Here is a 21,995-nt window from a genome sequence, read left to right on the forward strand (position 1 = left end):
CCATATATGTGGTGTTCCCGGGAACCCCGTTCGGTCACATTGGGAGTACAGGTCGTGCCAAGCGCGTTGGAGAATGAGCCGAACAGCTGAAGCGGAGAACCTCACGATTCATATCACCTGTTCCCACGGAAGACAGACGAGATTAGTGAAGATGAACTATAGCAGGGATAGACCAGGCTTTAATATCACATTACGTTATAGTAAATTATAGTAAATTGGGAGTTTAAAAAGAAGAGTGGCTATATGCAAGACGATCGTGTCTCATCTAGGGATATTCCCCGAACAGCACCTAAAGTAGGAAAAAGCAAAGAGATAGAAAAAAAAGTAACAAAAGAATATCCCTAGACACAAAGGAAATAATCATCCCCGCTATCCACCGGAAACTATGTACAGACCGGGCAGAACAGCTCGGTCCCTGACCAGTCGGGCAAATGATCGCGCCGAAACGCGGTTTCAGCGGGTCGAGCCCCCGCGCTGACGGTGTCCAGCACGCAGCGTCGGTGGTAGAGATGTCGGCAGGCGAAAACGACAACGGGTTCTGGGGTGCTATCTGCGACTGTAGCCGCGGTGCTAGATCCAGCTCCACCCTCAACGTGGTCTTGATCGTGGTCCTGGTCGTGACCATGGTCAGCGTTCGCATCGGACATACCACTACCACGAGCCCCATGCTCGTGGTGAGCGAGGGCATGGGCATGCCCATGCGCACCGCCCGCATACAGACGGGACGGATGACCGACTCCGACATCAGCAGCCTTGCCCTTCCCGCGCTCGGACGGGTTATAGCCATCCTCATTACGCCTTGCAATACGGCGGGCATAGGCATCGCCGCGTCGCGCTTCCCATGCGGACCAATGCGCGTCGCCAACGCTGGGGCCCCAGATGCGGCGGCGGCAGATCTCGCAGACGTGGCCGCGGGGCCGCCAGCCGTGCTGGCGTAGACGGGAGACTTCGTCGACGTGGACGAAGAGGTCGCGGTCCAGCATGCCGTTTGCGAGGGTCAACAGGGATTTCTCGTAGGAGTAGGCCGAGAAGATGGAGGCTAGCACGGCGCGCAGCTCGAGGAGGGAGGGGGACCAGGTTGCGGCGCGGGTGAGGAATGCGCGCAGGATGCGGAGGAAGGACATGTCTGTTCTTTCGGTTGTGGCTGGGCTGCTCTTTACTGTGCTTGCTAGGAGGGCTGTGAAGACTTGCTGGACGAGGGTGCGGAAGGAGGTTGTTAGGCGGCCGCTTTCGCCGGCGAGGGAAGTTGTTGGTTGGGCGGGGAGGGTGATTTGGGCGTTGTTTCCTTGTATGAAGGCGAAGACGTTGCTTGCGATGCGGACCACGGCTTCGATATGGTCGAGCCAGAGGAGTTCGTCAAACGCTAGAGGCTGGTCGAGGGTTGGCGAGTTGCGTTTGCCGTTGGCGCTGCCTGTGCGCGACTGCTTGACTGTCTTACTTTGGCCCTGGCAGAGCCACGTTCCGACACCAGCATACTTGTTCAGAGACTCGATCAGGTCGTCAATTGCCTCGGCGGTAGTCGCTGAGTCGGGGGCTCTCGCGCACGCTCTGGAGGATGCCTACCAGACCGGATTCGAGGGTGCTCAGGTGTGCGACAAGACGGTCAAGGGCCTCACGGACTTGGCCCTGTCGGGCGAGGAGGATGACGGCAGCATCGATGGCTCCGCTTTCCTCGATGTACGGGAGCAGTTCGTCCAGGTGGATGTCACCAACTCGTAATCCGTCGACAAAGTCTGCGACATGAGAGGGGTTGTATTTGCACAAGAGCTGCACGTAGCGCTCGATCATCCAGTTCTCAATACTGGGCGAAGATTGAGTGTCCGCAGTTTGAGCCTGCGGCTCGACCAGGACCAGCAAATACTGGTACTGTTTCTGGGGATCATCTTCTAGAACTCTCAAAAACGTAGAGTGTGCTTCAGGTGCCAAGTCTTGCATAGTCTGTGCAGCGTGCGTCACGTCAATTGCAGCGATTTCCCGGGCATGCTCCTTGACTACATCCACGATATCGCGTCTCTGTTTCTTGCCAAGGCCAGAGCCTGGACGGAGGCAGTCATGCAGGCAGGTGAAGATAGAGTCGCGGCCACTCGGATCCTCCAGGTAAGTCATGACCAACAGGGGATATTGCTTCTCTGATCGATAGGTCGACTTGAGAATCCGGAAAAAGCGCGCCTCTTTAAATAGAGGGATCATGCTCTGGATATTCGGTGGGTGGTAAAAAGACAGCAGATACTCTGCACTCAATTCGCAATCGTCTGCCATTTCCTGCTCGGGATATTGGCATACACGGACTAGAACCTGGTGGAGGGTCGTGCCAGAAAGGAGAATATACTGAGGATATTTGGGAAGATTGCGCGCAACAAACATATCCAAGTAAATGGTATCAAAAGGCGTGAAGAAATTGCCGGTCATGACTTGCAGCAAAATGCTGATGAGGTACTGTCGATTGATCAACATGCCCGACGCGGAGACATCCTCGCTCTCGGGCTCATTGAGGAAGCTATCCTCGAATGCCTCGTTAAGCATGCTCATGAAGCTAGAAGCATCGAACTTGAGCATGGCTTTAAGTTGAGAGAATGAGTCTGCCCCGTTGGTATCTCCAGGTACCGTACCGGACCCACGGCCTGAGAAGAGGAATTGGTACAAGTCTGTTTTGGCTCGCGTGGCTTCAGCCTCGTCCATGTCGTCTCCGGTGGGATATATGCGACCCGTCAAGATAAATGACAAATAGGGGAACATTTTCATCGCATTGTTCTGCCGTCTCATGTCAATCGCGTAGTCACCGTTGACCAAGGGTTCGGATTGTGATGGAATCAGATGTAGTAGCTCTTCCAGTGGTCCCACATAATCCATCAAACAGCGGTTCCATACATATATAAAGGCGTCGTAAAGATTGTGCTGCTTACACAGCGTTGTGACTTGATCGATGTCCATTGTGGTAGTGTCAAGCAGACAGATGATCTCCTCCAGCCGACCGGCCGAGTGAGTTTCAATAAAATGGTTAATCAAGGCCTTGACCGCGGTCGGAGGCAGTGATCGCAGAGTCCCATCAACGATGCGTGGTTCGAGGGCATCCAGGAAGATGCCCGCTGACTCATGCTCCTCATACCAGTTGAAGACTTCCTCCCAGAGGAACTCTTCGTCGGCCATGTAGATACAAGCCGCGATAGAGACATCTGCTAGCTCCTCCAGCTGCTGGTTCTCAAGTCGGCCGTTGCTTGCTTCGGAATTTCGACCAAAAGCATACCTGAGGGATGCGGAGATCATTTCCAAAAGCCTTTCTTGCACAATGGGCTGTCTCAAAACATCCTCTTCCGGGAGCCCAACCGTCAGCTTTTCTGACTCTCCCGTATAGTAGGAGGTTGCTAATCGAATGGCCCCGATAAAGTCACCAGCCTCCATAAGCGCCAGCAAGCGATCGGCCCAATTTGAGAGACTGCCTACTAAGGCTTCGTTATAACCAAGCAAGAACAAGCGCCCTTTATATGAACGAAAACTCATATGGAATGCATCTGCTACTACTCCGTGCATCGACTCATCCTCTTCGTCAAGTTGTTCAACTAGCGAATGAAGCTGTGACGAGAAGAGATCGGTGTGATATATGTGTCTGTTGGCGAGATCGACCGAGTCGGTCACATGCATGGAATAATCCTCGATGATCAGGAGCCGCTGCGTTATTGTGAACACCGCGAGTACCGAACGACTGAGCCACTGAACAGCCACAATGGCTTCATCTGCTCTCCATCTGCTACGTGCTCTGAAGGCAAGACTGGGAGGCTTGTCTTTGCCTGCAGTTTCGTCTGACTCGGCCTCTGAGACTTCCAGCACGGTCAAAACATTTGACCAGCAGTAGACAAGCTTCGTATTTGAAGTTTGGGAGTCTTTGCCCTTCAGTCGAATGGCTGGAAACCATGACAAGGCGCCGGTCATGGCACTGTGAGCGGGAACTTCTTTGGGTCTCGGTGCTTTGTGTTGGGTTTGTGCGACTGGTGTGGTAGACACAATAACAAGAAGATAGGGTGTCAGCATAGCAACGAGGCCCAAAGAATCAGTGGATTGCTCTACGTTGCCGAGTGGCAGAGGAGAGAAAGCAAGAACAGAGCTAGGCTTCGGCCGCTTGGTCTCTGCCGTTGCCTGGGGATATCTACCCAGGATTCGAGTCGTTTTGACTGTTCGCCCCACTGCACCCATTCCTCTTGTTGCCAGGTGTGAGAATGACATGCCCCGTGTGTCAGCCGAGACCAGCGCGGTTCGTCTGGTGCCAAGAAACCCGATATGAATGACCGCGGATCCTGAAAGATGGCCATCAGATATTCGAGTCTCGACTTGATTGGCCGGAATTGGCGGGATATGAAGGAAAGGCTTTGCTGAGCGCGAAATCTCCCAGGTAAAAATATCGCCCGAGTCATGGCCCCCTGCAACGGTAGAATGGTCTGCGGAAAGTGCTAGAGATGTAACAGTACCGCATTCAACAGCTAGGTGATCATCAGTACAATAGCCCAGAGGGTGTAGGCTTCTTTTGACAAACCTGGTGTGCCCGTTCCAATAATAGTCTTCAGACTTTGCTGATAGTCGAACACGAGAATAATACCCTTCGATGTACCTATCACAATAGACGTGGAGACTGCAAGGCAAGTTGGCCGTCCAAAATTGCGCTTCCCGATTTCCGAAAACGCCTGCCCAGTGATCTTCCGCAGCTTTGTCCATCGCACGACATCCCAAGGCCCCTGGAGCGGTTCGGCTTCTGTTTCTGGGGTCGGGGAAAGCTGGCTGGTTATTGAAGACTGCCGGGAGTGAAGATGCGCTAGGAATGGCGAGCCGGCTCTAGACACACTTTGCGGCGATGAAGATAATCGGGACTGGAAGCGAAGGTCAAAGGGGCGACGGGCCGGGCTCGGGCTGACTAGCGGAGATCCGCGGAGCGCGAGAGCACTGCTACTTAGGGAAGACGGAATAGAGCCCTGTCATCAATTAGCTAGCTATCCAGGTTATGCGCCAATTGTACCACTAACATGTAGCGATGGGGAATCGTCGGGGTTTGACCCTGTTCCATCCACACTCCCCCTCGCGGTCCAGTCCGCGTGTCGCGGCGGAGGGGTTTCTGGGAAATTGAAATCATTCTGTCTCGCTGTCTTCTCAGAATCGTGGTCCTCCGCATCGTCTATCGTGTCCAATACCTCTTCCGCTGGTTCCTGCGGGGAAGGTAATGTTTGGTCGAGGGCGCCATGGTCGGATTGTTGGAGATCGTTTTCCTGGCCTAGGTCAAGCTCGTCTTCGCGCGACCAACCCTCACTGCCCTCAGCCATCGAGCTCATGAGCGAGATCTCCGAATGACCATTGCTCCCCGTTATGTAGCTTGGGTGGAGACGAGGCCGAATCAGCGATGGCGTGTTGGAGGACGATTGTGGAATTGATCGGGGAGGTTCGGAGAATAGGGGAATTATGAGGCAGTACAATATAGACCGGAATGCGTGGAGTTGTCGAGCTTGAGGGGTATGAACACAGTGGAGAATGAGAGTTCAGAGCTCCGTTGCCTGGGTCGGGGCCGTTTTAGGGGCCGAACACCAGCCACAAGTGGCTGCCAGGTACGGAGTACACTTTCATGCTTTCACAATTATACAATACTTAAAAATATAAAAATATATACGATACTCCGATTTAAATCTATGCTTTCACAATTTTCTATCTTGAACATTGGAGTATCGAGACTTTCTAAATATAAGAGCTATGTTAGTCTTCAGACAAGGATCATGCATCTTCGGCTCCGTAGGACCGATATATGGAATAATTGACCATACTCTATCTTGATTTTGTTAAAAGCGGTCTGAATTGAGGTGTATTCCTATGATACAAATGATACATATTGTATGTAGTCCTGGAGAAAACGTGTAGGTGATTTGAAACTGTATCGATAGCGCTAATCTCGATTCCGTAGGAGTTCAAGATTCTTAGCTAGTCCCCGGGGTCGATTCTATATTAATTACTATGAATTAACTATGTAGGACTCTTAATACACCCCCTTAATATAGACCCACGTTATTGTTCTAACTACCTATCTAGTAGACCTAATAGAAGTGGCTCGTCCGCTTGATCAATAACCTGCCAGTTGCTTCGCATCTGTGTTCTCGCACGTTGTTCGCACATGATGCAGTTGACTTTCCCTCATTCGGCTGGAAAAGAATCATTTAGTTCTTGCGGATATACAGGCAACAGAATGGAGGTCTTACCTAAACAGGTCTCGGATGCCTTTCGCATGTACCCAGCAAGTGTTGTATCCCATAGTTCAGGATTCGACAAAAACTTCACCCTGTTCGCACAACCACTTCCCAAAAACATCGGAAGGACGAGACCAGGGTTGGAAATAGTCTCAAACCAAAAATTGCTCTTGACGCATTTTGTGAAACCAGTCAGTCTCGATGGATCCCGACAAAAGTCTTCGTCCGCATTCTCCTCATCCAAGCAGGTCTCGTATGTTTTGTCCATGATGTGCTCCACCCAGGATACCCAGGACGAGCTCAGGTCCGACTCGCCCATGTTTGCCGATTCGGTCTCAATTACAGAACCAGCAATAGCTCGCAGCTGGTGTTCATAGTCGGATTTCCGGAGTTTGCAACCACGGCTGCAGTATTCGGACTGGAAAAGGTTCGCGATTTGGTTGACAGGGATGTTATCAAGCACTTGCTTAAGCTTGAGGCATTCGAAGGCCGAGCCAAAGGGATTCGAGGAAGCTGCACCCACGACGTTGCTGGAAAAGCCGAGTACTGTCGTAGCAAAAGCCAGGAGCTTCATAATGGCGGGAATAAGAAAATAACCACAAGTAGTATCTTCCAAAAAAAAAGCGCCTTGAACCTCGCTCCGGAAGAAGATATTAGCTAGAAGGCATTATATACTGTCTACCATATTTACTTTTGTCCAGGAAGGGTAACACGACCATTCTGCAGAAATCATTCCTATGCTAAAGATTCCCCTTGCATATTTATCTACGTAGAAAGCTAGTATAACTAAGGTTTACCGGAAATGTGGAGCTGGGAGGTGAGGGCACTGTTATGTACCGAGGAGTACGGAGTACTCTGTACATGTTTGTACCTGGATTTTTCGATAGTTTCTTGTTTAGTGAGAGTAGAGATCTACACGAATTGATCTTCATACACCCAAAACGTACTGATAGCCAAGGGAGATTTCAATGTCTCACTTTCCGATCCAGATCTACTCCATACCGAGATCCACCGACACACACCGCGATTCACAGATTGCTTAAATGCCACTCATATGGTGCGCACAGCGGTTACAATTCCCTAAGGGGTCTCTGAGCTCGACCCATTATATGTGATAATTCAAACAATTGCCTTTACCGTATACCGTACAGGTAATGGTATTAGCATTGATGTGATATGTGAAATGTGACATGTGATACGTGTAGTTGTAGTAATAGGGGTTTCGTTGCGAAACCCACTGGAAGAAACATTTACTTGTAGATATTTTGTTTCAGTAGTAATGGTTTGATATGGATTGCCAAATATATATCCAGTGAGAGGTGTCGTACAGTAGGCACTGGCCTTTATTGCAACAATAAGGGGCACACAGGTCTGTCCACATTCGCAATAAACATAAGATTTTATAAATGCATTGGCTTATGTCTGACCTCATTTCAGATCCTTATTTGCGAAGTCGATCTCATGCCGTTCTCCCAATTCATCAAACGGCTGGCGGAGCCTGTCATAACATATATCAGAGGCTTTCTGTTGAATACCATACGGCAAGGTCCTATTCCAAAACATGTGGCATTTATCATGGATGGAAACCGACGATATGCGAGAGAACACGATTTACCTATTGTGGACGGACACAAGCGCGGAATCGAATCGCTGATGAAAGTAAGTTCTCACGTCCGATGTGTACAGAATATCGAAGTAACGATGAGAAGATGCTAGATGAAGGCTTCGAATGTGGCATAGAAGTGATAACGATCTACGCTTTCAGCCTTGAAAACTTCCACCGACCCAAAGAACAGGTTTATGACCTGATGGTCTTACTCAAGGGTTTTGTCTCACAATTCGCCCCACAAAGTCCACTGGTGAAGAAGTTCGATCTTAAACTACGAGTGGTAGGTCGTGTGGAATTGTTAGAGGAGGACTTTCGGAAGATTGTCCAAGAGACCGCGGATAGGCTGAAGAACAACCGGGGCAAGATTCTAAATGTCTGTCTAGCATATACAGCCAGAGATGAGATCACCACGGCTATAAGCAAGACGGCTACTAGTTGTGTTTCGACTGGTGAAATAACAGCAAAAGCCTTGTCAGACAATATGTTCATCGGTTCCCCAGCCCCAGACCTTTTGATACGCAGCTCAGGTGTCCACCGTCTGAGTGATTTTCTGCTCTGGCAATGTCACCAAAACACAGTCATAGAGATCGTGGATGTGAAATGGCCGGAGTTCGGAATGCGGGCTATGGGTTTGATTTTATTGAAGTGGCAAAGACGGAGAAAGTCTTGCATTTTACCAGAGGCCCAAGAGAAAGAGAAAACCCCTGGATAGGAATTGAGTGAATTGAATATATGCAAATATTTCCCAACTATTTTCTGATCAGATAGTCTCCCCCGGCCAAAGCCTTCCATGCCCCGTACCATCCGGCGAACGGCCTGAGGCTCCACAGCCACTGAGACCAGGAAGGCGATATGTCGTCTATCTGCATTCGAACCTTCTCGTACAAAGACGGTAGGCTTTTCGCTTGATATTTCTCTCGAAGGACGTCGTATCGCTTACGATCGTAGATCGTCCAGAATTCATCCTCAGTATAGTAGGTGTGTGCGTAGAGCCATTTCTTTCCTCCGAGGGAGTCGGCCTTGTGCTCCAACTTGCGGTTAATGTCGATGAATTGACGTCGGTCCGTCGGCCCAGGCCCCCAGATACCAAAGTTGAGCAGGAATTCCTGCTTGTTATCGTCGTTCGTGACTGTGTTTGCAATAGGTTGTGTTGCAGTCAGCAGCCCACCTCCCTCACTCGACGCATTCGTCAGGAGTGGACAGAGCCAAAGAGGATAATGGCCAAAGTTCTTGTCGTCATCGAGCCAGTGCGCAAATTCTTCTGCCTTCTCGAATGGGACTCCCACATCTTGGACAATGTACTGCTTTGCAAGCCCGCTTTCGTGCAGTGCGTGATACATAACGCGAGTGCCCATGGTGTTATCGAGTAGCCAGCGAGTCCATCGTGTGAACGGGACAAGGAAGTACTCGAAGGAATACTTTCCGCCCCAAAACGCGCCCCTATCATATCGGAAAAGATAATCCTCGATTGGGATGTAGTCAACGGGGATTCTTTGGGACGATATCGCTTCATTCATCCGTTTCTGCGCATGGATATAAAACCATTCATCTTCTGGGCGTGTAAATCGTTGGACGGGCTCCGCGTTGAAACCTGGGTGGTGTGGTTTGATGCGACCCTTGCAGATGACAATTTCATTCTTGCTGAATACAATCCCATCGAGGAATTCCGAGCCCGGGTCAGATATAGCATGTCGCATCGTCGCAAGTGCCGCTTCCATGCTATCGGCGAACAAATACTCTAACTCCAGATGAGGGTTCGGCCCAACATCGCGTAGCTGGATCTCCAAAAGTGTAACAACACCCATTGTACCGAAGCTACTGGCAGCTCCCCAGAAGAGGTCGGGCTGCTCGGTACGGGAGGCGTTCACTCGCTCCCCGTTGCCGAGAATTATCTCGATAGAATTGACAATTCGGTCGAAAAAGCCATATTTGAAGGAGCTCGACTCCCCTGAGGTTCCTGAGAACCCCCCGCCGGCTGTGATTCCACGAAACTCCATCACAACCAGTGGGATGAGATTGTATGCCAGGGTGTGCTGTGCTAGTGCGTCCATCGGAACGTTGGGTTCAACGAGAACGGTCTTTCGGAATTGGTCGACGGAAAGCACATGATTGAGACCAGAGATATCAACGGTGTTTGACGAGCTACTATGCCGTTGGCGTGTACTGCTTGTTGAGCCATGATAGATTCGAAATGGGGTTTTGGAGTCGTGAAAACGGCGAATCACGGCCGCGATATTCGCGGTGGCAGCCGAGTGAGATTCCACTGCTGAGGCCATACTCGGTAGTAGGGTATAATATGTTGAGTAGATTCTCCATCACACTTCTTCAGGGCTTGCAGAAGGATTTAAGTCAATCATCACCGATGTGACAGGGGCAATGCTGCAAGAGTTGTGATGCATCTCAATTCTGACCGATCATAACCAAGCCCTTGCGTCCTGTACCTATAGGGGAGACCACCCCTAATATACAGAGTAAAAAATATTCCGAAAAGCTTATTTAGATTCGTGATGTCTTAGTACAAAGGTAAGTAACTAATACAGTAATTCACAAGCAAGCCGCACATCCGACCCATCAATTCAGGTATAGGATGGCAATAGATACTCATATTAGAGCTCTTATACATACATATGTAGGTTACAAAGTCTACAACACAGACGTACTTATCTCATGATGAAGGACACGTAAAGCACTTTTGCATATAAATTTTCTCGAGAAGTGTATATATTCATCCAAAACCGAAAAACCCGCCCGATATCGCAGTTCTTTGTCTTGTGGTTCGTCAAACGCTAACGAACACAACCAACAAAACATAGCAGCTCATTTAGCTTAGACTTTGGTTTGTCTGGAGACTGTACTAGGAGTTGAAGCCCACTGGAAGAGGGGATCGCTCGATAGACACTCCATTGCCGCACGTTCCAAATTCCATCGCAATCTCCAGCATGAATATGGCGATGCAGAATCAGACGGAAGACTAGGCATTATCCAGCAAAAGCCAGGAGCTGTATCGAAATGCAAGTCGAACAACTGAAGGTCTCCGAGTGGCCCAAAGTTCACATAAGGCGATGCTGACTTGATATCAGATACAAGAAAATTCACACCCCAACCGGGTCGGAATGAGCTCCAGTCACGTTCGCGGGACATTGTTGCGACTATGCCCTGCGCATGCTGCTCGCCCAGGTGTCCAGATGCTTCCTGGAGAGTCTGGGCAACGTTGCAGATCCGCCAGATATCTTCCGGCCCTATCGGGCTGAGAGGCTCTGGCACATGAATATTTTGCAAGACTTCAGGTGGAGGATGCGCAGAGCCATTACACGTGCTTTGGGTGCCCATGATAGTATTGCCCATATATCCCCGACGTAAATTGAGTGCCTTTCGAGTATTTTCCATGATGAAAATGTCGGATGGGAGTTCCTGCTCATCGGGGAAAGCCCTCGAGCGGGCGCGACTGCTACATGTGCCAACCAGGGCGCTGACGACCAGACGCGGTCGAAGGGACACCTCGGGAAGATCCTTCCTATATTTCGCAGGAAGAGACTGTAAAGCCGAATTGCAGGCGTCGTACAGCATTTTTATTTTTAGGCCATCGAGTACATGAGGAGAACTGATAGGCACTCGACTAAAATCTGAGGATACTTCGTCTTCGCTTGTTGGGGTAGGAAATGTGGTCCATTGAAGATCCTGCGGCGTGGCTGCAGATGCAATTTCATCGATATGCTGCCTTGTTTCTTCTTGGGCATGTGGAGTTGTGGGTGAACCCGTGGCATTAGGATCACAACAGAACGCGGCGAAAGTATAGAGCAAAACAAAAACCCCTGACCCATCCATTACTCGGTGATCAAAGCACAAGACCAGGTGCAACTCGTCTCCCATCACATTAGCCTTCAACCGTACCACAGGAGAAGGGTTACATGGTGGGTAGACGATTGGGAACGGCATCAAGGCAGTGTTGAATTTCCCATCCACAGTGAGAGCAGTGGGCTCTGTATGATGTATAGTGACCAGAATAGGACATTCTTCAAGCTCAGCAGCAGTGGCAGGCCGCACCTGAAGTACGTTGCTTCTACCATCTGGCTGGGTAGATGGTACCACCATCCCAGCCAGAAAGGGAAATTCAGAGACCACACGAGCTAATGCATCCTCCATTCGCCGAAGGACCTGCACAAAATCCTTGCCAATCAAACTAAACTTGAGACACAAAGTGAAATGCCCTGGAGGCGAAAAATGGTCTAACGGAGTAAGGTTGTAGGGTTGGAACATGTTTGCGGGATTCAAATCGAAGCTCGAGGTTATGCCAGATCGTAATGATAAAGCACAACGATAAGAAGGATGTGAGATCTCAGTCTGGTACTTAAATAGATTTCAAAGTCTCGAAATTTGGACTGTTCATTTAATGGCCCGCCACATATGTAACTATTGAGGAATGCTCTCTACTCTGTACTACACTTCTCATGCAGGGTATCTGCAAGTGAATGATAGTCCACTTTTTGTGTCACTCCAAGGTCGATGAACAGGATGCTATCTACCGAGGCCTTGACATCATAACCAAATAATCTTGTAGCATTGACACCAATTAACCTTTTGAAGACATGCGCTTGGTTTCTAATTCTGTGCTGGTGCATTTTAGCTGTCCTGCTTGAACAAGAGAAAGGTCCACATCTGCATGATGAGATAACTTGTATTACAATTAAGCTTTATAGCTATCCGGTATGGAATATGTTGTACTGCATGAAGATAATCTCTGGTTTTCTGTGGCATCGCTTCGATCGGTGATCCCCACAAGCCGTGTTAATGCAGTGATACAACATGAAGGGCCCAAAAAAGAGACAAAGCATGACACTAGGTAGCCTTGAAAGGGATAGAACTTGATTTGGCTTGCCAATAAACATTTGAAGGTTCAAAAGGTAAGGCTGCGTGGCTATTCAGCGCCTGTCATAGCCTGATAGCCAACCTCGGGAAGCAATAAATATGTACCTTAGCGAAAAATGCAAAAGGCTTGGTAAAATGAAGATGAAAAAGGAAAGACTCAATAACATCAAAGGTATCCCGATGTCCATGAATGAATTAAGTAAACTTGAATGCGATGGGGCAGGTGTACTAGATATAATGTAGGATATTCGCTTATCGGAACACCATATAAACCACCGATCACACCTATGTTACCTAGGTAATGACTATAAACCTCAACATTATCTTCATATGCATGTCCAGTTTGCATCAATTATGCAACGATTTTAGTCTCGTTCAAGCAGCGATCATCCATGTCCATCCATGGATGACTGCAACTGACTGAGCACTACATCGGAACGTGAATGGTTTGGAACTGAACAGGATGGACCCTTTTCATGATGTCCCGTGGCACCATTAAAGTCTGTCACACTAGAAAATAATAAACCATCCATGTTCACTTCAGGCAAAAGCTTTTCGACCCTACCGAATCGCCTGAACCCGACCCTTACCCGCACAGGAGGCCAGTACCAGCAAGATCCAACGCAACACCAAAGCTCCCCTATCTTAAATTACTTGCATGTACGATAAGTCTTTCTAAGATCAAACAATCTGGGGCACACCCCCCAAAAAACGGGGATGACCATCGGTGAGGCCTGCTATTGGTGCGTGACTGCGGTCACGAGGAGACTGGGATATCCATCATCATGTACTATCACCGGGTTATATCTCGCAGTCGATGTGATTATGGTCAGTTTCAATTTCCTTTGCTTTTTTTCTTTTGTGTTGGGGTTCCTATTTGGTCATGAATCGACATGTGGAATGTGTGTAGGAATCGGCATGAGCATATCACCGTCGCAAGGGCAGCTGATATCACTCTTGCGGGGGCAGATGTTGCTCCTGCGTGACCGGAGACAGCAGTTATTTATCAAGATGTCTGCGATGGCAGGAATAAGTTTTAGAGCATAAAAGGTGAAACAGCGCCCCTTTGCGCCTTCTCGATCGGAACCCAGTATAGCCTAAAGCGACCTCGAACACGATGGCCAAAATCAACCAGCGACTGGCACGTGCAATGCTGAGTGCTTTCCTCATTCTCCAGCCTGTGCTGGCAGCGTCAGGGACAGGAACACTAGTACAGCGAGCATCTCAGTCCTCGGTATCTATATCCTCGACCACTCCATCGATGTCAACCCTAGCCGCGACAACCTGCAATGGCCGCTCTGAGTACTGCACCCGGTCCTACTCAAATATCACATTCGTAGGCTCCCACGACTCCGCCTTTGTCGGACCCTTACCACAGCAGAACCAAAACATCGATATAAAAGCCCAACTCGACATGGGAATCCGGTACCTGCAGGTGCAAACACACCATTCCGTCCTTGATAGGAACGTCATAGAGCTGTGCCATACATCTTGCTTGCTCGAAGATGCAGGACCTCTCAGATCGTTCTTGACAACTATCAAAAACTGGCTGGATGCAAACCCAAACGAAGTCGTCAGTCTTCTCTTAACAAACGGAGACTCGGTATCCATCACCGAATTCGGAGACACTTTCTCCAGCAGCGGGATTGCCAACTATGCCTATGTTCCCTTTACAAATCCGCTACCAATTGCAGACTGGCCCACACTAGGTGATATGATATCTAGCGGAAAGAGATTGGTCGTATTCCTGGGTAAAAATAACCTGCCACAGAGACATAGGCTATATCTTGAGACTAACGATTTCCAGACTACGGCGCCGACACTACAAAAGTGAACTTCATTCAAGACGAGTTTGCCTATTACTTTGAGACAGCCTACGACGTCACAGACGCCTCTTTCTCGAGCTGCAGTATCGACCGGCCTTCTGGTGCCGCCGCTACAGGCCGTATGGGCATTGTCAATCATTTCCTTGATGTCGATGTTTTCGGCGTAAAGATTCCAGCTCGCCACAGGGCAGACATTACTAATGCTGCGACAGGGCCTGGTAGTATTGGCGCTCAGGCGGCGCTATGCTCTGGGCTGTATGGGCGTGCGCCGAATGTGGTGCTGGCAGACTTTGTGGATAAGGGGAATGTTATTACGGCGCAGAAGAATTTGAATGGGCTCTAGATCGGGGTTTGGAGTCATCACATGCTATAGCCCATAAATATATATATAAATCGGATAATATCTGACACTCGAAGCCTTTCCCCTTATGTTTTAGTGTTCACATCTTGCCGCCTTTTGACCACTGCGGGCATACGAGAGTCCGGATGGGCGAAATTACAAGTTCATTGTGATAGATGCAACGTAACTAGAGAGAATGGAAGGAGAAAGTACAGAGAAGTGAAGGAGAAAGAAATTGAACACGGCGTGGTCAGGTCTTTTATATCGGGATTCCGAGAGGGAGGTTACGTTCGTGTAGCATAGTATATTGGTTGTGGTCAAATTTCAGTAATACATGGTCTACTAAGAAACTCTTACTCATAGTGAACTTTGTTGATCAAAGTTCCAATCTTCTCAATTTCCACTCTCATATCATCACCATCATTCAAAACAACCTTAGGATTGCGCATAGCCCCAATACCAGGACCCGTTCCAGTCATGATAATGGTGCCCTTTTCCAGAGTAGTGCCTTGGGATAGGAATGCGATTGTCTTTGCAATATCGAAAATCATTTCCCTTCGAGCCAGTATGGTTAGTGACCATGCAAGCTTGCCTAGGCCTCAATAGTCGCCCATTTGGATAGAACTCACCGGGTATTTGAATCCTGTACCACCTTGCCATTGTGAATTGCTTTGATTCGAAGATTATGCGGGTTCCCGATAGTAGAGGGAGCTACAAGCACCGGACCTACCGGGCAGGATCCGTCAAGACCTGTTCCATCGTATCAAAAGTCAGGTCGAGGTTCAGAACTTTTGTCGACTGAGGACACAAGCATCTGCCATTTCTTACCTTTGGAGAAGCACCATTGGCTATTCTTGAATTGCTGCGTCCGAGCACTGACATCGTTGCTGCAGGTGTATCCCAAAACATAATCCATTGCCTCCGACTCGGGAATGTCTCGGCCTGACTTGGACAATATGATTGAAAGCTCTGCCTCGTAGTCACTGGAGCCGTCCTGTGCGATCTTCGGCACGTTGATCTTGGCAGGGTAGGGTCCGTTGAGTGCCGTACGGGGTTTGATGAAGAGGACCGGCACATCCGGGATTGGCATGTTCGCCTCTTTAGCATGATCGCGGTAGTTGAGCCCCATGCACCGGATGATGGGCACTTCCTCGGTCCCAATAGGGGCCAAAAGCTATTTTCGGGAGCAACGGTTAGTTCAATACCAGGTGCCGGAGGTTAAAGATTCAGGGCACATACTCGTGCAACGTGCACAGTGGTCTCAGTTACAACACCGTCGAAGACTGATCCCTTGATCAGTTTAACCGCAATTATTTCCCCATTCAAAACTGCGAGTCCAATGTCTGGATACTTCCTGGTATCAACTTCGCCAAGATGAATCTGTCCATCCTCCTCGCTTATGAACCTGACAAGGTTTGTCCAATTGAGAGACATGTTGCGAAGGGTTCTGGTCCTAGAAAAGATGATGAACGGGAATCAGACTGGAAGAGTATAATGAAAGGAGAGATATTAAGCGCGAAGCGTCATGGCCTTTTGTAATCCAAGGAAGACACAAAGAAGATAGATTGATATAAGATCTCCACAACTGGTTGTGGGACAACTTCGGTCTATCTTTCCGGGAGAATTGACCGCATAAATTGCAATCTTGAATGCATTAATGCATTCTATGTTTTCAATATCAACAGAAAATGGTAGTAGACCCGGAGGACTCACATAATCACTCGACCGAAATCTAGCTAGACATGAACTAACCACCCTTTGAGGGAATTCGGGTTACTAGATCGACATGAGTTCGTGTAGCGCGAGGAGTGCTGAGATCAATGCAAACCACTTTCGTTCGGACGATCTTCGGTATGTTTCTCGGCCCAATTTCGCGCCTCCGTCAGTCCAAGGGTTCTGCATTGTTTGGGCCGGGATGGGCCGGGTACCAGGAAATCTGTTGTGGAACAACCAACTCACACCGATTTCCCCTTTTCCCGATACATATTGAGCGCTTTACTCTATTCTTGATAACTTAGATCATACCACGGTGAATACGGATCGAGTCCCTTGGAGCTGCTCCTTTGATATTCAAAATGATACACGAACTACTACAGTAGGCCACCAGAAGCCCGGTTCCCATCTTAGACTCAACGATGACACCAAGTTGTATTTTCACGTACTACCTATCTAGCCTAGGAAGGTAGCGAACACGTTCCTGACACGACCGCAAAGAGAGAAACACGTATCCAAAGTTACTGCAGGAAGGTAGGGGGAATATCCGGGCCTAGTATCGGATTAGTCTTCATAAGATAGTAGCCTATCATGCTCAAAGACCTACCCCAAACATGCAAATTGTCAGGCGAGGCAAGGGATCGATTGGTGGGGTGTTGACCATCAACCAAATCACCATCAACATAATGTTCGATGATGAAGCGAGAAGGGTCGAACCTTTAATTTTATACAAATGTCAGAGCTTACTTCCAAAAGAATGGTGGTATAGAATAAAACATACCAATAATCAAAAATCTGACTCCCCATGATGTGACGTCCTACGCCCCAACAGTTTTCATACCCCTTGCTGCGCAGCCAGTCATGACCCAGAACCTGAGTATCGAAATCATGTGTTTCAAATGACGAGTGATGTACGTGCGGCTTGGGACCTTCAAAGAAGAAAAAGCAATGGTGGTCGACCAGTTCAGAACCGCAATCTAAATGGAGGAATGTAGTGATATTTCTTCCGGTAGCGTCATGGACCAGCTTTGATGCACAGAAAAATAGCTTATCAGTATATATAGAGACTGAGTCTAAGGGGAACTTACATCACTCGGCTTGAAGTTGAATCGAGAGGTATAGAAGTCAAACGCCTTGTCGAAATCTGTGACACACATTCCAAAATGACCTAATTTGTGCACTGGAGCAGGGCCTTTTTTCGAATATCTTAGGACGAGGAATAAATTTGTAGAGTTGCTTCATCCACTCACCCTTTTCGAATCGCTGCATCTTATTACCCGGCCTATGTTTCACCGTCGGCTGAGAGAAAGTCAGAACAATATCCGACAGAAAAATAATAGACACGGTAAGAATATCTCACGAAATTGAAATCTAGCTGAGGAAACGCCTTTTCATCGGCATAGGGTGTTTGTCCGTAAACCAGGTGGAAAGGGAAACCATCGACGGGGTCGTGGAAAGTGACACAGCGACCACCGCCAGGCGCATCAGTCAAGTCGTAGATCTTTGTAGCTCCAGATAGCTCTTGTGCAGCGACAAGATCAGCTTCGGATTCCACGACGAAAGCTGCGCCCCCGAACACGTCATCTTCGCCATGTCGGGCACAGTACACGAATGGCTGGGAACTAGTGCCGCGATAATAGATGTCCTTGCCCACACGCTTGACTTCATGGAAACCGAAGTCCAGTAAGAATTCATGCGCTTTGTTGATGTCTTTGTGGGTGTAAAAGACATGGGCGATGCGAACAAGGTTGATTCGAGGTGTATTGTTTGAGCGTGGCATTTTGGGACTTCGGAATTTTGGAATGCTTGACAAAGGGCAAAGATTCTTTTGATGGAGTGTAGTCAATTATTATCTTCGAATGGTCCGAGTCTTCTCTCTAAAACCTTCAAAAAGGCTGGTTTAATTAATTTTCTAGGACGCATTTATAATCGTGGAATGGGGGTCGTAAACTTGCGCGAAATTATCCCGCGCGGCCTTTCTTCGGTCGATTTATTGAAAAGGAAAGCCAAAGCAAACCGAGAATCTCGAATAGGTTGGGTTCAAGGCCGGCTATAAATGCACCCTTTGTACTGGAACATTGCTTGCATTCGGTTGTTGCTCAGGGGCAGGAGATCTTTGCCTTCTTTTGAAGACGCCCACTTCTGACTATTGCTACATGCCATAGCAGGCTCGATTGCGATTGCAGCCAGTATAATGTCCACAATGGCGTCAACAAATGTGCCATCAAGGTCTGTTATAGACGCAAGGAGTTTAAAGTACAGTAATACACGTCAAAGACAAAATAATTTGAACCTCAAGACAATGAGGTTAGTATGTGGTCCACTCAGCAAGCAAATCATGTATACCACCAGAAAGATCAAAGTCGCGCCATTCAAAATCCTGATCATTGTGGGCGTAGCCCATATTTGTTAAATCAAGAGAATCAGAGTTAGTAGGCATCACACAGGTCCCAGTAGTCTGGCTCCCATCGGGTTGTGGAGGAGGCATCATGTCCAGCATCGCCATACTATCTACTGCAGCCGAGTGCTGTCTCGCATAGCCCTGGACTGTAATATCCAGTCCACCATCGGGCAATGCTGAGGGCTCGACAGGAATGGTGGGTGTTTCCGGTATATATTGAGGAGGCATGTTTTTGGGCTTTCTCTTAGTTGGAAGACAGGAGACATTGGCTTGCTTCATGGTATTTGATACGGTATGGTGTGTTTGTTTCCTTTTCGCGTGGCGCTCGATGTGGCTAGTCTGGTGGTCTGACGAAGGTTGGTTGTCACGAGAATCCATCTTTCTATTCCTAGCTTCTAATTGCTCTTCGAGTGACTCCAGATTCCGCTGCATAGCGGTTTGGGTGCCCCAAAAGTCAACACACCGCCTGTAGGTCATGTATAGAACGTCGAACCGCGATTTGATCAGGCTTCGATTGGCAGGTGCTCGAGCAAAGTGTTTGCGAACCAGCTGCACCGCGGAGGCAAGCCACAAGGTGCTGGAAAGGAACGGATTGATGTGTTGAATATGCTCCTCGCAGCTTTGACTCACGATTCTTAAGATTCGATCAGCTGCTTCATAATATTGCTGCTGTGCAATACATTCGGTGTCATGCGGGCTGAATAGAACCCCACCGCCGATATCTCCGGAGCGGTGACAATAGTTGGTTTCGGGCTGACGGATTTGAGGCCTGAATGCATCGTATCTGTGGATCATCAACCAAACAAGCTGTGTCATGATGAAGATATTGTATAAAGAACAATGCTGCTGTCGTTGAGATTCCAATTGCCCTTGTACCGGCGCGCCAAAGGCCAAATACTGATCGTGATAACGCAAATGGCATGGTAAAGCCAGACTAAAGCAACGTACTGCGTTCCCCAATTTCTCCAATTTTTGGCAACCCTCCTCAACCCATCCTGGGGTGCGGTGGTCGGGCTGGTAGTGGCCCGGGTTTCCCATAGCGGATAGCCGTTGGGGATCAGAAATGCTTTGGGCTACTTTCATGAAAGAGTTTATTACCAGAAACCATGCTTTGGCAGACTGGTTGCCACTCTCCTGGAGCGCCTTCCAACACTGGTTTGGGTCGGCGTCCATGAAGCAACTGGGAGTTGGACGGCCCTGGAACCAATTGGCATTATCAACGGGCAGTAGGATCTCCATGTGTCCCCAGTCAATGGCGGTTGGTGTCTGACGAATAGTACTGGCAAAGACATCCATTTCCCAGATTGCCCAAAAGGCACGGCGCTTTTCTTCATCCGCTTGCCACTGGTGGATATCGCCAGATTTCGAACCCGTTCTAGAATCAAGACGATGCAAGTTCATTTCGTATGCCAAACGAACACACAGCCCGAGAGACCTCCATGCCTTTCCGCGAACCCCTCGAGTCAGTTGACACTGCGTTGCGATAATGAGAGCCTGGAGAACGCAAAGAGGTGGCGTCTCATCATCACAAGCTACAAGAGCCTTGTTCACGTAATCGAAGGCACGGCCAACGAAATATTCAGGATGTTGATGACTTTTTCCAGTGGTTCGAGATTCATCGAGAGGTGAGATTTTTGATCTCGGGGCAAGAAACCGTGAGGCATACCCAGCTATGGCAGCGAGAAGGGCACTCAATTGACACAGAGAAGGAGTACTTGAAAGCTTTTCCGCAAATGAAGGTTCATGAAAAATATTGATGGCGACCATGTTGTCAAAGAAGAGTCGAATCCTGTCGGGTATAACCAGTTTGTTTTAGATTCCACTTTGGTTGAAGCTTCGGGGTCACCGGGTCCTTACAACTGATTCATCATAGTTTGTGACACACCTAGTTCTGTGCAAGCTTGACGGCAAAGCCCGTCCCGTCCCCCATCATCAAAGCACAGGCTCTGATTTTGATCCCGGTTGGGAGTTGTAGATTCATGAGACGGGTGGAGTATGTAAGAAAGATCGTGTATATTCAAATGTGAAGTTTGCGGTCGATCGCCTTCATGTGTCTTTGTTCCATGCATTGGCTCCAAATAATCAGTGGGGACCAGCCCTTCTGTCTCAGACTCATCATTGAGGGCGTTGAGGTCACCATAGTCCGACCGTAGGTTATTATTACATGGTGGGTTTGACTGAAAGTCAAGGTGCCGATTTTCGGCTGTGTCGTTTGAACGGCGATATTTTCTCCGTTTTTGGAGAGACCCTGAATCTTGTCAACGTAGTTCTAACTGTTTTTCTTTTGCCTATGATCAGATACGGTCACTCCTTACCAATTTTGGGCCCTGGCTTCATCGGCTGAAGCGGATAATTGCATGTTTGGCCTGTTTGTACACAGACCTCACATTGAGGTACTGCCCGGTCACTACCCAGATGTTACTTCACAATCTTGGAAGTAGATGAGAATTCCTTAATCCAACCCTTCACTTACCATTTGACCTTGCGTCTAGCAATTAATACGACTTGTTAGAATGGGATTCTCCTTTTCTCCGAGGAACGAGTGACACTTGCTTGCGACATGAGTGACAAGCCAAGTCTGATCTCGGCATTCTTGAATGAGGGTTTGTAGGCTCTGTATGTATTGACCTAGATCATCGGATTGAGATTTGAAATTTGAAAGAATCCATGGGTACACCTAGTTGTATGTATTCTAAAGGTCCTTTGAGATACTAGTGTTAGTAGGTACTGATTGGACAGGTCACTGCTGGCGGTAAGGGATTATTAGCTTGATGCTAACAAAGGGAAGTCATAAAAACACACCGAAGATAGACCGAACCCCACACTTTTGCGCAAGTTCTGGAGAATCTGGATCTCCAGATGGGTTTAAGAGCCCAATGATAGGCTTCCAATTTTGTATGAAGACTGGAAGATCGGCTATTGTATTATATTACACAATAATACAGACATTCCCATGCCTTAAAGTCGTTTATTGAAATATTTCACGTTTTATACGATACACCGGTCCCGCTACTTTGACCAAAGGGGA

At 48.4% G+C, this 21,995-nt stretch overlaps 9 protein-coding genes across 9 annotated transcripts; 2 read left to right on the forward strand and 7 right to left on the reverse strand.

Moving 5' to 3' along the window:
- Positions 1-383: 383 nt before the first annotated feature.
- N7471_011965 (CORVET complex membrane-binding subunit VPS8) lies at positions 384-5,312 on the reverse strand (the record flags this gene model as incomplete). The annotated part of the gene is made up of 4 exons (XM_057284684.1): positions 384-1,475; positions 1,546-4,472; positions 4,526-4,958; positions 5,010-5,312. 4 exons carry the CDS (start codon positions 5,310-5,312, stop codon positions 384-386), a joined length of 4,755 nt encoding a protein of 1,584 aa, XP_057130950.1.
- An 847-nt stretch (positions 5,313-6,159) lies between these two features.
- On the reverse strand, positions 6,160-6,786 carry N7471_011966 (uncharacterized protein; the record flags this gene model as incomplete). Its single annotated transcript, XM_057284685.1, has 1 exon — positions 6,160-6,786. The coding sequence occupies one exon, from the start codon at positions 6,784-6,786 to the stop codon at positions 6,160-6,162; it is 627 nt and encodes a 208-aa protein (XP_057130951.1).
- An 887-nt stretch (positions 6,787-7,673) lies between these two features.
- N7471_011967 (undecaprenyl diphosphate synthase family protein) lies at positions 7,674-8,533 on the forward strand (the record flags this gene model as incomplete). The annotated part of the gene is made up of 2 exons (XM_057284686.1): positions 7,674-7,871; positions 7,922-8,533. The coding sequence occupies 2 exons, from the start codon at positions 7,674-7,676 to the stop codon at positions 8,531-8,533; spliced, it is 810 nt and encodes a 269-aa protein (XP_057130952.1).
- Positions 8,534-8,570: 37 nt separating this feature from the next.
- N7471_011968 (FAD-binding oxidoreductase) lies at positions 8,571-10,097 on the reverse strand (the record flags this gene model as incomplete). Its single annotated transcript, XM_057284687.1, has 1 exon — positions 8,571-10,097. The coding sequence occupies one exon, from the start codon at positions 10,095-10,097 to the stop codon at positions 8,571-8,573; it is 1,527 nt and encodes a 508-aa protein (XP_057130953.1).
- Positions 10,098-10,647: 550 nt separating this feature from the next.
- N7471_011969 (uncharacterized protein) lies at positions 10,648-12,078 on the reverse strand (the record flags this gene model as incomplete). The annotated part of the gene is made up of 1 exon (XM_057284688.1): positions 10,648-12,078. One exon carries the CDS (start codon positions 12,076-12,078, stop codon positions 10,648-10,650), a length of 1,431 nt encoding a protein of 476 aa, XP_057130954.1.
- Positions 12,079-13,804: 1,726 nt separating this feature from the next.
- On the forward strand, positions 13,805-14,856 carry N7471_011970 (uncharacterized protein; the record flags this gene model as incomplete). The annotated part of the gene is made up of 2 exons (XM_057284689.1): positions 13,805-14,438; positions 14,495-14,856. The coding sequence occupies 2 exons, from the start codon at positions 13,805-13,807 to the stop codon at positions 14,854-14,856; spliced, it is 996 nt and encodes a 331-aa protein (XP_057130955.1).
- A 350-nt stretch (positions 14,857-15,206) lies between these two features.
- On the reverse strand, positions 15,207-16,287 carry N7471_011971 (fumarylacetoacetate hydrolase family protein; the record flags this gene model as incomplete). Its single annotated transcript, XM_057284690.1, has 4 exons — positions 15,207-15,408; positions 15,483-15,603; positions 15,682-16,027; positions 16,093-16,287. 4 exons carry the CDS (start codon positions 16,285-16,287, stop codon positions 15,207-15,209), a joined length of 864 nt encoding a protein of 287 aa, XP_057130956.1.
- Positions 16,288-16,992: 705 nt separating this feature from the next.
- Positions 16,993-18,435, reverse strand: N7471_011972 (VOC family protein). The gene is made up of 6 exons (XM_057284691.1): positions 17,927-18,435; positions 17,817-17,865; positions 17,655-17,758; positions 17,348-17,592; positions 17,174-17,283; positions 16,993-17,119 (listed from the first exon to the last, which is right to left on the reverse strand). The coding sequence occupies exons 1-6, from the start codon at positions 18,344-18,346 to the stop codon at positions 17,088-17,090; spliced, it is 960 nt and encodes a 319-aa protein (XP_057130957.1). The 5' UTR covers positions 18,347-18,435; the 3' UTR covers positions 16,993-17,087.
- Positions 18,436-18,874: 439 nt separating this feature from the next.
- N7471_011973 (fungal specific transcription factor domain-containing protein) lies at positions 18,875-20,734 on the reverse strand (the record flags this gene model as incomplete). The annotated part of the gene is made up of 2 exons (XM_057284692.1): positions 18,875-19,864; positions 19,916-20,734. The coding sequence occupies 2 exons, from the start codon at positions 20,732-20,734 to the stop codon at positions 18,875-18,877; spliced, it is 1,809 nt and encodes a 602-aa protein (XP_057130958.1).
- Positions 20,735-21,995: the final 1,261 nt, after the last annotated feature.

Source organism: Penicillium samsonianum (assembly GCF_028829775.1).
Source record: "Penicillium samsonianum strain IBT 33392 chromosome Unknown utg000007l_segment0_segment0, whole genome shotgun sequence".
In the NCBI taxonomy this organism is placed as follows: domain Eukaryota; kingdom Fungi; phylum Ascomycota; class Eurotiomycetes; order Eurotiales; family Aspergillaceae; genus Penicillium; species Penicillium samsonianum.